At 41.0% G+C, this 19,382-nt stretch overlaps 1 protein-coding gene across 2 annotated transcripts in view; it reads left to right on the forward strand.

Annotated features, from left to right (window-relative positions):
• TRAPPC10 (trafficking protein particle complex subunit 10) overlaps positions 1 to 19,382 on the forward strand; it is a 107,751-nt gene that overhangs the window by 57,295 nt on the left and 31,074 nt on the right. For both annotated transcript variants that reach the window (XM_027768656.1, XM_027768657.1), the window contains 8 exons: positions 5,233 to 5,379; positions 5,985 to 6,099; positions 7,459 to 7,535; positions 8,593 to 8,684; positions 11,797 to 11,937; positions 12,326 to 12,438; positions 15,658 to 16,172; positions 17,585 to 17,726. In XM_027768656.1, coding sequence (XP_027624457.1) covers positions 5,233 to 5,379; positions 5,985 to 6,099; positions 7,459 to 7,535; positions 8,593 to 8,684; positions 11,797 to 11,937; positions 12,326 to 12,438; positions 15,658 to 16,172; positions 17,585 to 17,726 — 1,342 coding nt within the window. The remainder of the gene's footprint in view (positions 1 to 5,232; positions 5,380 to 5,984; positions 6,100 to 7,458; positions 7,536 to 8,592; positions 8,685 to 11,796; positions 11,938 to 12,325; positions 12,439 to 15,657; positions 16,173 to 17,584; positions 17,727 to 19,382) is intronic.

Here is a 19,382-nt window from a genome sequence, read left to right on the forward strand (position 1 = left end):
GGGGGGTGATTTCTCGCTTTCTGTTTCTTTGTCTTTCTCTGTCTTTCTGGCAAGTGCACATGCCCTATAGCAAAAACCTCTCAAAAAAAAAAAAAAACAAAGAAAGAAAAGAAAATCAGTAATATTTTAATCTAAAGTTAAAAAACTCTATTTCCCTAGTTCAGACTCATGTAATTAATCTCTCTTCTATTGAATTTGCAGTGTTACTATGGTCTGATCTTTCCATTTAAACACTGGAAGTTAACATTTAACTTCAGACTTGTCACTATCTTTAGGCTGGCCATTCTCTTGGTTGTTTCTTGTACTCTTATTTCTATGTCTGACTTTAGTTTTCCTTGTATAGCACTCTCTTCAGCACTTTTTGGAGCGCTGGTATGGTGTTGATATATTCTTTCAGGTTTTGTTTATCTGAGAATGTTTTTTTGTCTTTTTTTTTTTCCCCGTATGGAAGATAATCTTGCTGAGTATAGTATTCTTGGTTGCAATTGTTTTTCACTTAGCACTTTGAATATATTTTCCCATTCTTTCCTTGCTTGGCATTGTTTCCAATGAGAGGTCCGATGTTAGCCTTATGGGATGTCCTTTGAAAGTAACTTGACGTTTCTCTCTTGACAATTTTAGTATCTTGTTTCTGTTTGTGGTTTTGGTCAATATGGCTATGATGTGTCTTGGGGAAGATTTCTTGGGTTTATTCTATGTGGGGTCCTTTGTATTTCTTGGGTCAGGATATTTGAGTGCTTCTTTAGGTTTGGAAGGTTTTCTTCCAGGATTTCATGGAATAGATTATAAATGCTCTTATTAGTGTCTTCACCTTCTGGGATACTGATGATCTGGATGTTTGGGTGTTTAATGGTATCAAGTATTAGTCATATGTTATTTTCTTTTTTTGGGTTATTTTCTCAGTCTTTTTGGTGAATTTTTCTAGGCTAGAGATTCTATCTTCTACATCTCAGATTCGATCTTCTGCATGATATACGCTGCTTTTTATATTTTCAGCCAAGGTTTTGATTTCCTAGTATTAGAGCCTTCCTCTCTAACAATTCCATTTGATTCTTTTTTATGATATGTATCTCTTCTTTCAGATCGTGCAAGAACTTCCTCACCTCCTGGAACTTGGTGTCTCTTTTCTCCTGCATCTTCTGGAGTTTGTTGTCTCTATTCTCTTGCATCTCTGTTAGCTTTGTGACTGTGAATATTTTAAATTCTTTATCTGACATTTCCATGAGCTCCCTTGAAGAAGAGTTATTTTTTTCCACTAGAGGAGAGATATTTCCTTTGTTTCTCGTATTTCTTGTGCCTCTGTGGTGGTTTCTGGTCATCTGATGGATTAGATGCTTCTTCCTATTTTTTGGAGTTAAATCTGAGCAATCAGAGGAATGCAGAAGGAGGTGACCTGCAGTCTGTAAACAGTACCATTTTTCTCCCTTTGCACAACTGATTCAATGAAAATTGAGAATTAATCTGACCCTAAAAGTATTCAGATATTTGGCTACTGAGCACCTAACCTATCAAGAAAATCAGTATATGGGGCTGAGCAGAAAAGAGAAAGGTAAAAAGAAAAGGAAAAGGAATAGAAAAACAACAAAGAAGAGAAAAGAAAAGAACAATAAGAAAAAGAGAAAAAAAATTTTTTTTCAAAAAATGAAAATTGCGTGCCGCTCGTAACTCAACTATAGATGGCTGCTGATTGGCTTATCCTATGGTGGTGTGGGAAAGGTGAGAATTAGAAAGACAAAAGAGCAGCCGAGAGCTAAGTTTAAAAATTTAAAAAAAAAAAATAGGTATGGAAAGAGACAGAATAAACAGGGTGTTCTAACCTGGCTTCTGACTAGACCCCATGGGGAGCAGGAAGGTGAAGTCTGGGCAGAGGGTCTTGGTGGTTGAAATCCACCAATAGGGTCTTGATATTGTGATCCACCCCCATCCTCAGTCAGCCTGGATTCTGGGCAAAGCATGCCCAGCATTCTCAGGGAGATCTTCAGATGCGAACTAGAACTTTTCCATGTGGGTCAGCCTTGCAGAACATCATGTTTTACTTACTGCACCACCATCTGGACCCTTAGTTATTAAAGTAAAACCTCGCCTCTGTTCAGTGCTGTGCATTTATGTCAGTGTGTGACCACCTACCTGCAGTTTTCCGGGTCCTCAAGACTGGAAGTTGAAGCTGTAGCTTTAGCAACAAGCAGACGGTGCTGCTGCTAGATTTTGTTTTTACCCCTACAAAAGCTGCTTCTGCCTTATGCTGCTGTTTTCTAAGTACTGTTGTTCAGATTTTCCAAAGTGGAGCTTGCTCTTTGCAGAAAACAAGTACACCAAAGAGACATCTGTTCTATAAGCTTGTCATGAGATCATCAGTAGCACTCTTGACACTGATATGTGTTTCCTGGAGCCTTCCAGATGTACACCTATGCTTGCATCCCCATGATGTACCTTTGCTGCTCTCACTTCCCACAGGCTCTGGTTTGGGAGTGGCTAGCCAGTACTCTGTGTCAGTTGTTCTGACTGCAGAGCTGGCCCACTTGTGCTCTGTGTGCACGCTCCTGCCCTCCCATTACCCCTCTGCCATAATTCCTCTGCTCTGGCTCAGTCGGTCTTTCCTTCCCTGTAGATATATGAACCTATCCTGCTTTTGAGGCCCTCACTCTCTTAGGAGGTTATTTTGTCACTAGCATGTGCCCAAGGATGTAGGCTATTCACAGGTTTCATGGAGCCTGTACCTGTGGTGGTACAGTCTTGTGAGATGACATGTCCTGTAGATTGCCCGGCACCTTAGAATCAGGAGGGCCTGTAGGATACAGAGTCAGCCCAAATCGAGCCTACCCTGGTTTGACTGACAGTGCAGGCATTCTTGGGAGGAATGTGGTCTGTCCAGGGACACAGAGCTGTCTCCTGTGTCTTTTTCTTCTGTGCCTCCCTGGGAGGTGGTCTGCTATCCTAGGGGGACAGTTGTACGAGTCTATACAAGTAGCTTCTGCTCATGCAGATTGGTTTTTTGTTTGTTTTGGAGAAATTTTTGCTATAGGGCATGTGCACTCAGAGACAGAGAGAAAGTGAGAAGTTATCCCCCAGAGGAGATGGCCATGCCACAATCCCTTTTCCTCCATTTTTTTTGTGATTTTTGGGTACTCACACACATGTGCCCAGTGTGAATTTCAAGCTGCTGGGTCCAGAACTTGAATTGTGGTCAGCTATGTGGGAGTCCAGGGCTTTAACCACCACACCACCTGCTGGCCCTGCAAATATGCGTTTATTTTATTGCCAGAAGGTATGCGCTCACCAGAGTGGGGAAAGGACCGAGGAAGAGGGAAAATCCCTCTCCAATGGAGTATGGCCATGCTGCAATCCCTTATCTTCCACTTTTCCATCCAGTCAGGATTTGGGCACACATACACACATGCTGGTGTGTGTTTCAAGCTGCCAGGTCAGGATTTGAATCTTTGCCTGCCAATTGGGATCTGGTTCCTTTAGCCACTAGGCCATGGGGCCAGCCCCATGTAATTTTTTTTCTATGCTGGTGTTTCCTTTCAGAGGGTTTAAATAGTTTATTTATTCTTTAAAAAAAATTTAGAGGGACCAGCAGTTAGCATAATGGCTGTGTCGCTGAACTCCCATGTAGTCGACTGTGGTTCGAATCTCGAACCCAGTGGCTTAAACTCACACCGGGCGCGTGTGTATACGTGCCCAGGATCCGAGAGGAGAATGGAGGAGAAGGGATTGCAGCGTGGCCATCCCCCCTGGGAGGTGATTTCTCACTTTCTGTCTCTCTGTCTCTCTCTGTCTTTCTGGCGAGCACACGTGCCCTATAGCAAAAACTGCTCAAAAAATAAATAAATGAATAAACATTAGAAAAAGATGCGAGGAAAAAGAAAAAAATATTAGACCATTTAGGTTGCTTCTTTTTTTTTTTTTTTTTTTTTTTTTTTTGCTAGAGTATGTGTGAGAGAGGCACAGAGAAAGGGAGAGAAAGCACCTCCTGATAAGGTGTGGTCATGCTGTAATCTCCTCTTTGCCATCTTTCTCTCCTTTCAGGATTTTGGGCATGCATACACAGGCACTCTGCATGTTTCTAAAGCTGCTGAGTCTGGAATTCAAACCTTTCAGTTGGCCATGTGGGATCTAGCTGCCTTAAATTACCAGGCCATGGAGCCAGCCCAGTAATTTATCTTTTCCGGGAACATTTAACGATACTCTTTGGTTCTTTCTAGTTGGTTCTAGATCCCTTACTTTTATTTGTGCCCAGGGTGTCTTGAAAGAGCCCTGTGTAAGTCAACCTGTCAGCATTATGCAGCTCTTCATTCATCAGCTGATGTAGAATTACCTCTTAAGTTCCTGTTTTGAATAGTCACCAAAGTTCGGATGCCAGTTGTGACATACATCATGTAGTTAGTACCACCAAGAAGAAAGTAGCATTGCCAGTTACTATATGTGTCAGGTGCCATTGACTTTGAGACACACTTCTGTTTCAAAGATGTTAAAATGTGGGTGGAAACTGCACATTAGAATCTGTTGTATGTAGTAGATGCTTTTGCATTTCTGATAATATAACATTTTTATTTTTTAAATGGAAAGACTCAATATATACAAACAGAGAGAGGGTAATGTAATGAGTTTCTAGTACAACAGCAGCATTTGGGCCAATCCCTTCTTTTGTTTGTGTCCTTTTCTGCTACTCCTTAAATTATTTGTCAAGCAAATTCTGTACATCATATTTTACTTGTAAATATTTCGGTGCACATCTAAGCAACAAGCCTCTTATTTACAAATGCAATCACACTGTCTTTATACATTTAAGAACTGGACTTTAATTTCTCTGTATTATCTGCTATGTACTCCACATTCCGTCTTGCTGCTAAACATGATCAGGTAGTCAGCCAAGGTCTGTGCCTCTTATCCCTCTCTTCAACTTGGAGCAAGTGATGATAGTTGGCTTTTCCATGAGCTGCAGTTTCTTCATATGGTTTTCTAAGTTGTAGGTATTAATCTTGCTTGTCACCCATTATCATCAAGTATGTAAACACAATCACATGTTTGGATATAGACCATGCCCTTTCTCTTCTTGCAGGACCATCGGTAATAATTGTTCTCTGTCCCTTTGCTTCTCTGTAGCATTGCAGATTACAGCACTGTTAGACTGGGTGGCTGTGGAGAGGCCAAACAGTTTGGGTCTTCAGGTTATATGTGTGTATCTGTGCTCCCCAAGTCCTCACATGCCTGCACTTGTGCTCTTGCCAGGTCTCTGTCCCACCGGGTGCCCTGGACTGCTGGGTGTTCCTGAGCTGTTTGGAGGTATTGCAGAGGATAGAAGGCTGCTGTGACCGGGCACAGATAGACTCCAACATTGCACACACAGTGGGGTTGTGGAGCTACGCCACAGAAAAGGTAAGTGCCTTGTGTACAGTGTACTCGTGGGCCCTCCACAGGCTATGTGTGTAGCAGATGCATACAGCTGTTGGGAACAGTAGTGATCATTTAGATCACAACACGTTGCCTCTCATGACTCTAGAGGGATATATGACCATCTTCTAGATACAGCCCCAGAAGCCGTTGCTCTATGTGCCCATTCACTCAGCAGATAGCAAGCACTCACTGTGCATGTGCCAAAAAAGTGATTCATGCCAGGAATAAACTGGGTGGGGCAGAGTATACAAAGAAGAAGCATTGTGTAGAAACCCAGAGTGGCTTCTGGTTACGTGATTGACAGGTGGTACACTGTGCAGTAGAGGAGCTGCTGGAGCTGGGGCTGTTGGACATGTAGGGGACGGAAGACCGGGAATGCTGGGAGAATGTAGATAGCTGAGTGCCAGAAGCAGAGAAAGACTAATCTCAGCACCACACTGGGAACTATTGTGTGGAATGAACCCAGTTGGATATGTTTCTATATCTAAGTGTGAAATTGAAATGGATCTAAGTATTTATATCCAAATGTGTGAGTTCTCTACTGAGAATTATGGTAGCTAATGGAAATGGTGGATTTATCTCAACAGCTAAAGTCCTTGGGCTATCTGTGTGGACTTGTGTCAGAAAAAGGCCCTAACTCAGAAGATCTCAATAGGACAGTTGATCTTTTGGCAGGTTTGGGAGCTGAGCGACCTGAGACAGGTATTTGGGTGTGCCTGTATGGGGTGGGATGGGGGGAAGTGACCCACATGTCATGTTGACTCAGCATATGTAACTTGGCTTTTGAGAATATTCTTACCACTTAGGAAATCATACCCATTATTAGCTGATTGGCTAATACGTAAGGTATTTTACCTTTTAATAGCATAACTAGATATCAAAAATAGTTTAGGAAATTTGAAGGATTTTCAAAAATAAATCAGTTTCTCCTAGGCTTAACTGAGCTGTTCATAATTATCATAGCCTGTGTGAATTTTAAAAGCACTGATCTCCCTCTGAATTATAGATGGTCTATTTTTTTAAAATACCACAGCCCTACAGATCTTTTCAGTGTGTAAATTATTGCTAGATGATAAATACTCTGAGAATATTTTTTTTTACAATAATGTGTTTTAATATTTTCCCTATGAACCTATACTCAGTTCCACCTTCAAGTCCAATTAGTAGTCCTGGATTGGTCCTTTTTCTCAGATGAGGGGGTGGTTGGAACAGGGCAGGCTCCAGATTTTAAAGGTGGTGCCTCTGCCTTGGCTTGGTAATGGCCTTTTCATGGGCTGCTTTCTCTTCATACCATTTATAGAAGGACAGAGGGAAAGGTGTGAAGGTTGTATATTAAGTTCTCTGATTGCCATGAGCCATAGTGAAAGAAGAGTTACTGATTGTTTTAGGTATGGATATATAAGTGTATAATTAGTAAAACTGTTGCTAAAGAATAGTAAAGTATACCTAATGAGCTGAAAGCACTGCTACTAAATTAGATAAATTTTAAAGAAATGTATAACATTTATACTGCACTATTTCAACTTAAGACCAGTTAAATTCAGAATTTAATTTATTGAAGTAGTTGTGATGATTTTTTTAAAAATTCTAGTCTTGGGCCAGTCCATGGCCTGGTGATTTTGTGAACTGGATTTTGACTGCACAGTTTAAATCCTAAACCCAGGGGTTTGAAAATCACACCAGGCGCCCATGTGTGTGCCCAACACCTTGGAAAGAGAAGAAATGGAGAAGGGATTACGGCATGACCATTCCCCACAGGGAGTGCTTTTTTGCCTTCCCTTTCTCTCTGTCTCTCTCTGGTGAGTTCACACATCCTCTAGCAAATTAAAAAATTCTAATCCCAAAGATCAGGGAAAGTATTACATGAAAGGTTTAGACACTGTTTCGTGAATGTGTTAATTGGAAGAAAACATACATAGTGATGTCGTTTAGTTGGCATGGCTGTGTTTGCAGTTTCCTCAAGGGTCAGATGAGCTCACCCCCCCTGCAGTGGTCGAAGTGGAACGTAAATCACGTGACATACATGATGAAGATAAGGACTCTTACTTCTTTTTGTTTAAGCCAACACAGCTCAGAGTCCTTATAAGAAGCTTAAAGAAGCATTATCGTCAGTGGAGGCTTTTGAGAAGCACTACTTAGTAAGTATCTCAGTATTCTAGTCTCTGCAGAGCCACACTGTCACTGGACAACCTTGCTTACTGCCTGATCTTTCAAGATGGGACTGAACTGATACTTGGGACTGTCTTCTTTGTAGTCCTTTTTGTTTCTTTGGAACCCCCTTGAGATGTAGAAAAAACATGGAGTAATTGTTCATCAGATGTGTATTAGTACCTTACCTGTGGTGCCATAATTGGTCATGCCATCATTAGTCATGAAACCTTTTTGAATACTTACAGTTTTGTTCAAAATAGGTTTGCACACTCAGTAGGAAAGAAATTATCAGAGAAGATAGGGAATACTTTTTGTTATGAAAAGAATTAATTTGGACTTGAGCAAAAGTATCATACATGATTTATTTTAAAGCATAAACTTTGTTTCCTTTCTGAATGAGAGAGAGAGAGAGACAGACAGACAGACAGACAGCATCTCCAATAGTATTTTGATGCGGTAATCCACCTCAGCCTCAGGCCAGCCCTGGATCATGGGTATGTGCATGCCTAACATACTCAGGGAGGTCTCTTAATGCAAGCCTGGAACCCTCTGTGTGAGTCACCCTTGCAGAGTTGCATTTTACTGCTGCACTACTGCTTGGCCACCAATGTGCTTAACTTTAAAAGATTTAAGTTAGCCTTGAGAAAGCAGTCTAAATAGAAGCTCAATGGATCAGCTTCATTTCTGGGTTGCAGGTAACAGTATTTGATTGGATACTATGAAGCTTTGTCTCTTATGCAGACAGGTGAGAAAGTTATAAAAAATGTTTCCCACGTATGAAAAGCACTTAGAAAAATTAAATATTCTGTGTAGGAAGAATTTTTTTTAATTATTAATATGCTTTATAATTTATGTAAGTTTTCCTGCTTTGTATAGATCACATACTATAGGAAAACTCAATACAAAAATAGGTGCAAACTAAATAATAAAGATACATTAATGATGTCTTTAGTTTCACCTTTGGGCAAGTAAATGTAAGATGTGTCTGGCATTAAAAACTCTAGTATGTAATTATGCTATTTTTTTCTTTTAACTTTTCCACAGGATTTATCCCATGCTACCATTGAAATGTACACAAGTATTGGGAGGATTCGATCTGCTAAGTTTGTTGGAAAAGATCTGGCAGAATTTTACATGTAATTGATCTTGAACTTTTCTTCGAATTTTTTATAAAGTTTATTCCTTCCATGAGACCGAGACAGAAAAAGATGTGTGTGACACACACAAAGATAGTACTCTCAACAGGGTCTTAACACCACAGTTCACCCCAGCCCCATTCTGCCCTGGATAATGGGCACACATGTGCGTGGTATGCTCAGGGAGATCTCCGAACATGAACCCAGAATTCTCCCATGTGGGTGAGCCTCACAGAACACAGTGCTTTACCATTGTGCCACATCTGATCCCATAAACTTTTCTTAGGATCATAAATATTTCACATGTGTAGGAGTAAGATTTTTGAATGGTGCTAATATAAAGTATATGTGTAGACTGAAAAATGTAGAATCAAGCATCATTTTGTTCTCAATTTCTTTTTTTTTTTTTTTTTTGAGAAGTTTTTTTTTTTTTTGCTATGAGGCACATGTGCTCACCAAAGAGCGCATCACCCCCCAGGGTTGATGGCCACGCCACAGTCCCTTCTCTGTTCTCCTCTCGGGATCTTGGGCACGGCGTGAGTTTTAAGCCACCGGGTCTGGGACTCGAACCACGGTCGACTACATGGGAGTCCAGCAACATAGCCATTACGCTAACTGCTGGTCCCTTCAATTTCTTTTGAAAACCAAATGGAGAGTATTTTTTGGCTTGTTACCCTCAACAATTCTTATAATCCTTGAGGTGTTTTTATTTAATTTAATTTTTTAAATTTATTTTTCCTGAGAGATCTTTGCTATAGGGTACGTACACTTGCAGGAGAGACAGAGAGACAGAAGGTGAGAAATCACCCCCTGGAGGGATGGACATGCAACACTCCCTTCTCCTCCATTCTCCTTTCACGATTTTGGGCAGATGCACACATCCCTATCATGAGTTTCAACCTGCTGGTTCTGGGACTTGAACTGTGGTGACCATATGGGAGTCCAGTGCTTTAACCACTATGCCACCTTTTGGGCCCAAGGTTCTTTTATTTAATTAAGTAGTATAAGTAACTTTATTTAGTTATAGAAGTATAACGATGTATAGCATTCCTTTAGTTTATGTCAAGTACTTTTTAGCAGGATTGAACACCTCCAGGCCAGTGGTGTAAAGTAACCACGTGCATTGGAGCACAAGAGAGGGAAGATCTGGCAGTGATTAGAAAGAGGTGTATACTCATACTGGGAAGATTTCCATTCCAGCTCCAGCTTTGGAGTTTGATTCCTGGGGAAAGACTCAACATCTCACATACTTCTAGTACATTTGATAAAAAGCAGCATCTCAAAGACAAGCACTCACAACAGGCAGTGTAATTATTGTTTCAAAGCACTAACAAGAGATATAAGGGAAAAACTATTTATTGATAATTTCTCAGAAATGTGTCTTTGCAATAATATCTTGACATTTGTACTTAATAATGCAATTTCATTAGATGAAGCAAGAAAGAATAATTTAATTGAGCTGGTTTGATTGAAAAGGATCTGTAGATCATCTAAGTAAAACTAGTTTTCCAGATATGGTTGGAGCAGCTAGCCAATTAGATAGCTAATTAATAGGTCGGGGTTAGTTTTTAGCTCTCTTAAATCTCTATCTAGTGTCTATAGGATATAAGTTATTAATTACTGGCACAAAGAAGCCATACCATTAGGTGCAATGAGTTTAGCTCACTGTAACACCAGTGTATTCTGAGGCAAGGAATTATAGTCACGGGTGCTGCCTGCTAATTGGAGGCCAGGATCCTGTTTCCTGTGTGGCAACCAACTAGCTGGTCTAGCTGAGTGGTGGCTGGCCTCTGTCTTATGTGTAGAAACTGAGAGATTGGACAAACTTATCTGTGGAGTCTCCTCCAGCTCTAGAATGTCAGAATCTTTTTTTTTTTTTTTTTTTTTGTTTTCTTAAGAGGTTTTTGCTACAGGGTGCATGCACTTGCTAGGGGGAGAGAGACAGAAAGTGAGAAATCACCCCTCAGGGGGGATGGCCACACCGCAATCTCTTCTCCTCCATTCTCCTCTCGGGATCATGGGCACACACACACACACACCTGGCGTGAGTTTAAGCCACCAGGTCCGGGACTTGAACCGTGGTTGACTACCTGGGAGTCCAGTGACATAGCCATTACGCTAACTGCTGGTCCCTAGAATGTCAGAATCTTCGACTAGAAGTAGTAGTTGAAGAAGTATTTAAAAAAACAGGAAAAATGGAAAAGTCTAGAAAAACCAGCATAATTTTATACATAGTTTGATAAGCTTAGAGTGTATTTTAATTTGAGGATTTATTTAATTTGAGAGTTTGGGAACTCTCTTATGGCTTCAAGAGTAGAATAGTGAGATTGACGATGCCTGCCTGGGAGAAGTGAGTGCTCATTCAGCCTTGGCCTTTATTCCAGGAGTTAATTCCCAGCCCTCTGGGGAAGAGGGAATGTATGCTGTCACTGAGGCTTGGCAAACCCCCCATTTGTTTGTGCTTTAAACTTCAATTTGTTTTATTCTGAGCATCTTTAAAGTTTAAATTGAGACTGGAAAGGGCTGCTCTTCAATTATATATGTGTTGCTATTGCAGTTTGTCATAGTTTTCTGTAGACCTCAGAACTCTGCTCGTGCCATCTGCCTAGGTGTCACAGGTGACCCAGGCTCCTCCCAAGTGGGCAGCATAGACTGCTTCAGGACATCTTCAGTACGTACTGTAGTACCACGTCTAGGTTTCTGGACTTTGTTGCTAAGCAGCTTGTGTACTTGTGGACATACCTCTCACTTCTTTTATCTTTGAGCTTCTCATCTTTCAGCTGGAAATGCTGAAAGATGCTTTGCTTTCTTATTCTGAGACACACCTGGGAATGTTCTTTGACTAGGGTTTAAGCTAGACAGTGTGTTTTGGCGGCATCAGTATGAGCCGATGTCTCAGATCTCCACCTTGGAGTCCAACTGTAGTCCCTCGTTAGTGCCGTTTCTCAGATGAGAGGTGGTTGGAACAGGTCTGGCTCCAGACATCCAAGGTGGTACTGCTTCTGTGGCCCACAGTGGCATGGGGTAGGGAGGATGGGGAAGGTATGCAAGTTCGTGCCCGCATTTGTTGATTGCCATGAGCCATAATGAAAGCCTCTATTGACTTTGCAAGGAGGAAGAAGTCACCACAGAAGGCAGAATCCTACCTTCAAGGTGCATTGAAAACTTACCTGGCCGAAGGCTGGGCACTGCCCATCACTCACACAAGGAAGCAGCTGGCGGAGTGTCAGAAACACCTTGGGCAAGTTGAGAAGTATCCTTTACTAAGTCCACTGTGTTGGTGCAGTAGGAAAATTGCTTTCTGTCCATATGGCAACATTATCCAGAATTGAGTGTTAAATAAATACCCCATGTTAAAGAGAGAAAAGTTCTCTTGGTTATGTATGTATGTGTGTGTGTGCGTGTGTGTGTATGTATGTGTGTTTGCATATATATGTATATATGCCATGTAGAATGTGAATTAAAGGCTTAGGTGGTGCTCTTTTTTTGTTTTGTTTATGTAATTATGAGTTTCTAATAACTTAGTGACTAGAAGAAAAAGAATGCCCTGTGGCTGTGCTTTGAAGGCTGTAGGGGACTTCCGATACCATTTGTGCTTACTGCAAGGTCCTCTCTATAGGCCCCTTAACTCTGCTCTCTAGCTACCTTCAGACCAGTAGCCTCTTAGCTAGCGACTGTCACTTACCTGAAGAGGAGCGGAAGTACTTCTGCCAGGAGATACTCAGCTTCGCCAGCCAGCAATTGGAAAACTCAGGTAAGACTAAGTTTAAAATGTGTTTATGAAAATTTTCAAATGCTACCCAAAAGTAAAAAGAATAGTACAGAATATATCCACCACCTAGAGTCATAACTGTAAACATTTTGCTGTATAGCAAACATGTGCCTCTAGCTATTTTTACATCTCTTCTTTTTGCTGAACATCAACAAAATTTCAGACTTCAGCATGGTACTTTACCTTGACAGTATGTATGAGTTTTCCAAAAAATAAGGATGTTCTCCTAACCACACCCAAACAACTAACAAGCTGCTTGTATCATCTACTAACTCATCCATATTCAAATTTCTCTAATTGACTTAAAAATGTTTCTGTAAATTATTTTTAATGGAGTCTATTGAGGGAGTCACATATTGTACTTGGTTGTTAATCTCAGTTCTTTTTAAGATTTTTTTTTTTTTTGCCATAGTGTATGTGTGCTTGCCAGAGAGAGACAGATGGAGAGAGGGAAAGTGAAGAATCTTCCCCTGGCAGAATGGCCACACCTCACCCCTTTCACCTTCATTCTTCTCTTGGGATTTTTGGGCACAAATGCACATGCACCCGATTTATAAGCTGCTGAGTATAGAACTTGAGGTACAGTTGGCCGTGTGGGAAATCCAGCACCTTAACCACCATGCCATGTGGTGGCTCCTTAATCTCAGTTCTTTAATTTAGAACAGTTCATTTTCTTTGTTTTTTCTTCTTTTGTAGAACACTGACATTTTTAGTACAACAGCTTTGTCTAGATATAATTCACATACCATATAACTTGCCCATTTGAAGTATACGTATTAGTGGCTTTTAGTATGTTCACTGATGTGTGTAACCATCACCACAGTCAATTTTATTACATTTTTATCAACCCAAAACGAGACTTCGTATTTACTTCCTTTCCCACCAGTTGCTGACAACCACTCGTCTACTTGTCTCTACAGATTCCGATTCTGGAGGTTCCATGTAAATAGAATCATTCCATATGTGTTTTTGTGTGTGTGTAACTGGCTTTTTAGACTCATAATGTTTTCAAGGTTCATCCATGCTGTAGTATGTGTCAGTATTGCATTTCTTTCCATTTTCGAATGTATCATAGACCAGCTCACTTCTGGAATTTTATCTTTCTGTCTCCTCATGGGAGCATCAAAGTGGAAGTCTGGTCAAACATTTTGGTAAATATAGTTTATATGTAAATAATGGGAGCATCAAAGTGGAAGTCTGGTCAAACATTTTGGTAAATATAGTTTATATGTAAATAATGCTGTGTGAGAAGTGGAAGTCTGGTCAAACATTTTGGTAAATATAGTTTATATGTAAATAATGGGAGCATCAATGTGTGTAACTGGCTTTTTAGACTCATAATGTTTTCAAGGTTCATCCATGCTGTAGTATGTGTCAGTATTGCATTTCTTTCCATTTTCGAATGTATCATAGACCAGCTCACTTCTGGAATTTTATCTTTCTGTCTCCTCATGGGAGCATCAAAGTGGAAGTCTGGTCAAACATTTTGGTAAATATAGTTTATATGTAAATAATGCTGTGTGAGAAGATTAAATGTGTTAAAAAGTTTAGCTTTTCATGTTCCGTTTACCAAGAAAAGGACGTGTAGTTACTGAATACTCAGGCTGTTACACCATAGACTGGGTCACTTCAACAACATGCTTTCATTTTCTCACAGTTCTGGAGGCTAGAAGTGGGAGTTGAGGCTGACAGGGTCAGTTTCTGGTGAGGGCTCTCTTGGCTTGTAGATGCTGCCTTCCCGTGGGTTCTCACATGGTGGTAGAAGAAAGGGAGCAAGCACTATGGTATCTTTTCTTACAGGGGCACTTAATCCCATCATGAAGGTCTGCCCTCCTGGTCTTGTCTGACCCTTATTACCTCCCAAAGGCCCCATCTCCAAATACCCTCACATTACAAGTCAGAGCTTCACTACGTGAATATAAGGGAAGCTCAGTTCAGTCCATAGCAGTTACTAACTTGGATGCAGATTTCTCCAAAGGTTTTGGTTTTCGGCTTACCTGGTCATTGACTGCTGGGTTGTGCTCACTTGAATAACACCACTGGGATGAGTTCTCAGGAGCCTCATGGCATATGTTTGTTCTGTAGGTTCTTTTAGGGTTTTTCTTCTCTCTCTCTCTCTCTCTCTCTCTCTCTTTTTTTTTTTTTTTTTTTTTTGCCATGGGGCACATGCACTTACTGGAGAGAGAGAGAGACAGTGGGAGAGGGAAAGTGAGAAATCACTCTCCAGGGGGGATGGACACACTGTCTCCATTCTTTTCCTGAGATTTTGGTCATGCATGTACATGCACCTGGCATGATTTTCAAACTGCCAGATCTGGTACTCAAACCATGTTAGCCATGTGGGAGTCTCGTGTCTTAACTACCATGTCACTGCTGACCCTTGCCCTGTAGGTCCCTAAATGCGTGATTGTTGATGACATCATGACCAAGTCAGCTGCTGAGTATGTGAGACTGAGTCTTGGTTTTTCTGGCAGTGTTCCTTGCCATTTCTACTTGAAGTAAATATTCCATGATTGTTTACTGTTTCTTGTGATCTTGTGTCAATCTTAACAAGTCTTTTAGTTGATGGATGCTTAATACTGCTCGGTTCTGCAGCCTTGCGGTTTTTCTAGGCAAAACCCAGGTGCTCATAGAAAGGAGGTCAGAGAGAGGAGGGCAAAGACAGGAGCAGTTGGCTTCTCAGCCCCGAAGTGATGAGAGCTGGAGATTTCTTCCTGTCCTGGGAGGAACAAAGCTTGAGGAACAAAGGGGCCCTTGCTTCATTGACTGACCTTATGGACTGCAAACACCTGGAGTTTATTTCTAGTTACATAGTGGGGCACTTTAAGTAGGTGGGAAAGTGTTAATATCCCTTGTAAACAGTTCTAGGAATTGAATTACTTAAACATTTTATTTTGAAATTGAGGAGTTAATTGTCCTGTATTCTCTTAGGTTTGCTAAAGCAGCCTTGGAAGCCTTAAATTTCTGTAGGTGTTAAAGTTTCCAGGCATTAACTAGACATTTGTTTATACTGTGCTTTTGACTAAATAACTTGTGTGGTGTGTGAAGCTAGCAGAAAGTCAGGAATTTTCTCTTTGAGCATCACTGCTCTTCTGTTGCTGAGTGGGCTCCAGTTGACTCACTTGTAGGCAAGTTTCTGCTGCTTCCATGCCATCTGGATGTGTTACCTGGGGAGTGAAACATGGTGATGTCTCTCCACAGGTCACAAGATAGTGCTGCCCATGCATTCCTTTGCACAACTGAGAGATCTCCATTTCAACCCTTCCAATGCTGTGGTCCATGTGGGTGGTGTTTTGTCCATCGAGATAACTATGTGCAGTCAGATGCCTATTCCTGTTCATGTGGAGCAGGTTACTGTCAATGTCCACTTCAGCATCGAGAAGAACAGCTACCGGAAGACTGCAGAGTGGCTCACCAAGCACAAGACATCCAATGGAATCATTAACTTTCCAACTGAGACCTCACCTTTCCCAGGGTCCCAGAACAACTTACCTGCTCTGGAGTTGTATGAGATGTTTGAGAGAAGCCCTTCGGATAATTCCTTGAACACGACTGGAATCATCTGCAGGAATGTGCACATGCTTCTGAGAAGGCAGGAGAGCAACTCTTCTCTAGAAACGTCCTCGGGGGTGGCACTGGAGGACGGGGCACATGTACTAAGGTGTAGCAGTGTGACTCTGGAACCAGGGGCCAACAAAATAACATTCAGGACTCAGGTATGTTTCACACTGGGCTTTTCAAGTAGCTAAAGGAGAGGCCTGGAGCTTGCGAGAATTGTCTGAGTCTGGTGAGAATTGAGTAGTGTCTTCAATTCTGTTAACTCTGTTTTTGTCTTTATTCTTAGAGAAATATACACTGACATAATAAAAAACTATATATTATGCAATTTTAAGAAAATTGATACATTTTGAATGAAGTTCTTAACATAAGATATTCTTGACTCTTGAACAACATGGGTTTGAACTGCATGAGTCCACTTATACATTGATTTTTTTTCTCCCTCATGATTTTCTAAATAACATTTTTTTATTTTATAGCTTCTTACTTCATCGTAGAATACAGCATAGGGCATGGAGGTTAAGGTGCTGGATCCCACATGGGTGACTGCACATTTTGAGTCCTGCACCCACAGGCTTGAAAACATACTGGATGCATGTGCATGAGTGCCCAAAATTCCAAGAAGAGAATGAAAGAGAAGGGATTGTGATGTAGTCATTCCCTACCCCTCTGGCGGGGAGGAAGTGATTTCTCATTTTCCATCCCTCTCTATTTCTGTCTCTCTCTGATAAGTGCATGGACCCTGAGCAGATTAAAATATATATATATAGTATATAATACACAGAGAAAGTATGTGTTAATCAGCTGTTTCTGTTGTTGGCAAGGCTCTGGTCAACCGTAGGCTATCAGTAGTTACGTTTAGGGGAAATGGATGTACATAGATTATTGACTGCGTGGTGCAGGTGGGGGTGTCAGCTCTGCAACACCCTACATTGTTTAAAGGTCAGTTGCATTTGTTTTTGGATCTGGTTTTATCTTTTTAACGAATTGGATTATTGAATTTAGATAGATTTTGTCTCTGTGTTAAAATGCACCCTCATTTGTTGAAATGAGAAGATTTTAAGAAGGTGGTACACTTTCATGGAAACCTTTCCCTTTTGAGGCTGCATGGGTGTTAAAACCTTTGCTTCTGACTCAGTCTGACCTTAATTTTTCTTTGATGCAGCATATTCTGTAAGTGCCACTGATTCACAAGAATTTTCAGTGGAAGGGACAGCTGTGTACCATCTGTGTTTTCAGTCTGGTCTTTGAGCAGGTCTCAGATCCCAAGCTGAAGGATTCCATTAAATACATTTTCAGAGGATACCACAAATACAGTTTCTTCAGTTGAAAGAAAATACCTTATTAGAAGTCTTAAGTCAGATTTAAACATTAGTTATTCAGAAGATAATAGGTTGAGAGAGTCTAAGGGCATTTTTTACCATACCAGTATTGAAGTATATGTACAAAAATAGGATGATTTAAGAGAGAAAAATGTACAGCTAATTCAAAGAGCTTACACAGCTTTACTTTAGGATGCTCCTCACTACAGAAATGGCACATCTTTCCAAATGTCTGGTTCTGCCTATAGGCCAAGGAGCCTGGAACGTACACTCTCAGGCAGCTGTGTGCCTCAGTGGGCCACGTGTGGTTTGTCCTTCCTCACATCTACCCCATTGTGCAGTATGACGTGTACTCGCAGGAGCCCCAGCTGCATGTGGAACCACTGGCTGGTGAGTAGCCTCTGAGCACCACAGGAAGCTCGCTGTGGTGTGTTATTCTGAGAAGATTTCTCAAATGCCAGACTTCTGACACTGTTCAGCTGTGTCTGCTTTTAGATTTTTTGAGTTTTACCTGTAAGCTTAATTGACTGTTGCTCTTTGTTCATCTTAATACCTGCTTTCCTCTAATTGCTCTTTGTTCATCTTAATACCTGCTTTCCTGTAATTGCTTTCATGGCTAACAAATATGGTGTATCTGAAAAGTAGGAAAACTAGCTATTGTTGTCTACTACAGAGTTTAATAAATTATCTACTCAGAAAGTCATTTTAAAGACTAAATAGATTGAGTTATGTTCTGTACTCTGATCAAAAGTCTTTTCCTTGAGGGAACCAGCAGTCGGCGTAATGGCTATGTCGCTGGACTCCCACGTAGTCAACCACAGTTCGCGTCCCGGACCTGGTGGCTTAAACTCACGCTGGGCATGTGTGCATACGTGCCCAAGATCCCAAGAGGAGAATGGAGGAGAAGGGATTGTGACGTGACCATCCCCCCTGGGGGGTGATTTCTCGCTTTCTGTCTCTCTCTGTCTGGTGAGCGCACACACCCTATAGCGAAAATCTCCAAAAAAAATAAAAAAGTCTTTTCCTTGGAATTCCAAGTTAATTAAACTTGATGACATGACATTTGAGAAATTCAAAGCTACAGTCCTTTTTGATAAGTTCTAAAACTGGAAGGTAAATGATTGAAGACCACAAGACAATTAAACACTAATAAGTGAATGTATCCGTTGTTCAGGCTGCAAATGTTTTTATTTGCTTGTTTATTCCATTTGGAAAAAATATCAAGAAAAACATTTTTTTCTATTACATTTAATTTCCCCATTCTTCCTATTTCAAACTTTTCTCACGGTCACTAATACAAGCTCTCAGATGTTGAACAGAACATGTGGTGAGAAAGGTGGACTGTATTCCATGGTCCTGTTCTGCCATGTTCTGTGTGTTCGGTGGCAGTGGCCATTCCCACTGCCCTCTGCTCTGAGAGGTCTTTGCCTCCTTTTTCATCTGGCCTTCACTTCCTTCTCTTTATACCCCCTCCTTGTGCTCTGTCTCTTGCCTTATGCATTCTGCCTTCCCTGGAACAGGATTCTCAGAAACCTCAGCCTTTTCCTGCCCATCCATTTCCATCTAGAAGTAAGTGATAGTTGTCCCTTCTACTGAGCTGCTTCTGAACCAAAGATCCTATGACCATGAACTGAAAAAAATCAGAGGAAGTTCTGTATACCACCAGTGCATTCCAGTTTCCTCACAGTCTGTTCTTGAGCTGTATCATCCAATCATTTCTTACTAACTCTTCGGCAGGCAGATTTTGAGACCTCAGGGACACAGTTACCATTGTAGTCTCCAACTCTAAACTAGGATGGGAATAAGAGCCTCCCCACCCCCGCCATTGCCCCAGAATCTCAGAATGCTCTTATTTTTGGCAAAGTCCTCCTCAACCCTAGAGTCAATGTTTGAAGTAAAAAGGGAAGAAGGGAATGGAAATTGAGTGAGTTGATTCATAGAGTGTTCAAAATGAACAATTTTTTTTTTTATAATAACAAAACAGAGTACTCCTTTCTCTTTATAGGAGGCCCTGGTTAATAGTGGTGCTAATTGTTGTCTTTTTTC

This window comes from Tupaia chinensis, unplaced genomic scaffold (assembly GCF_000334495.1).
Source record: "Tupaia chinensis unplaced genomic scaffold, TupChi_1.0 Scaffold147038_1, whole genome shotgun sequence".
In the NCBI taxonomy this organism is placed as follows: domain Eukaryota; kingdom Metazoa; phylum Chordata; class Mammalia; order Scandentia; family Tupaiidae; genus Tupaia; species Tupaia belangeri.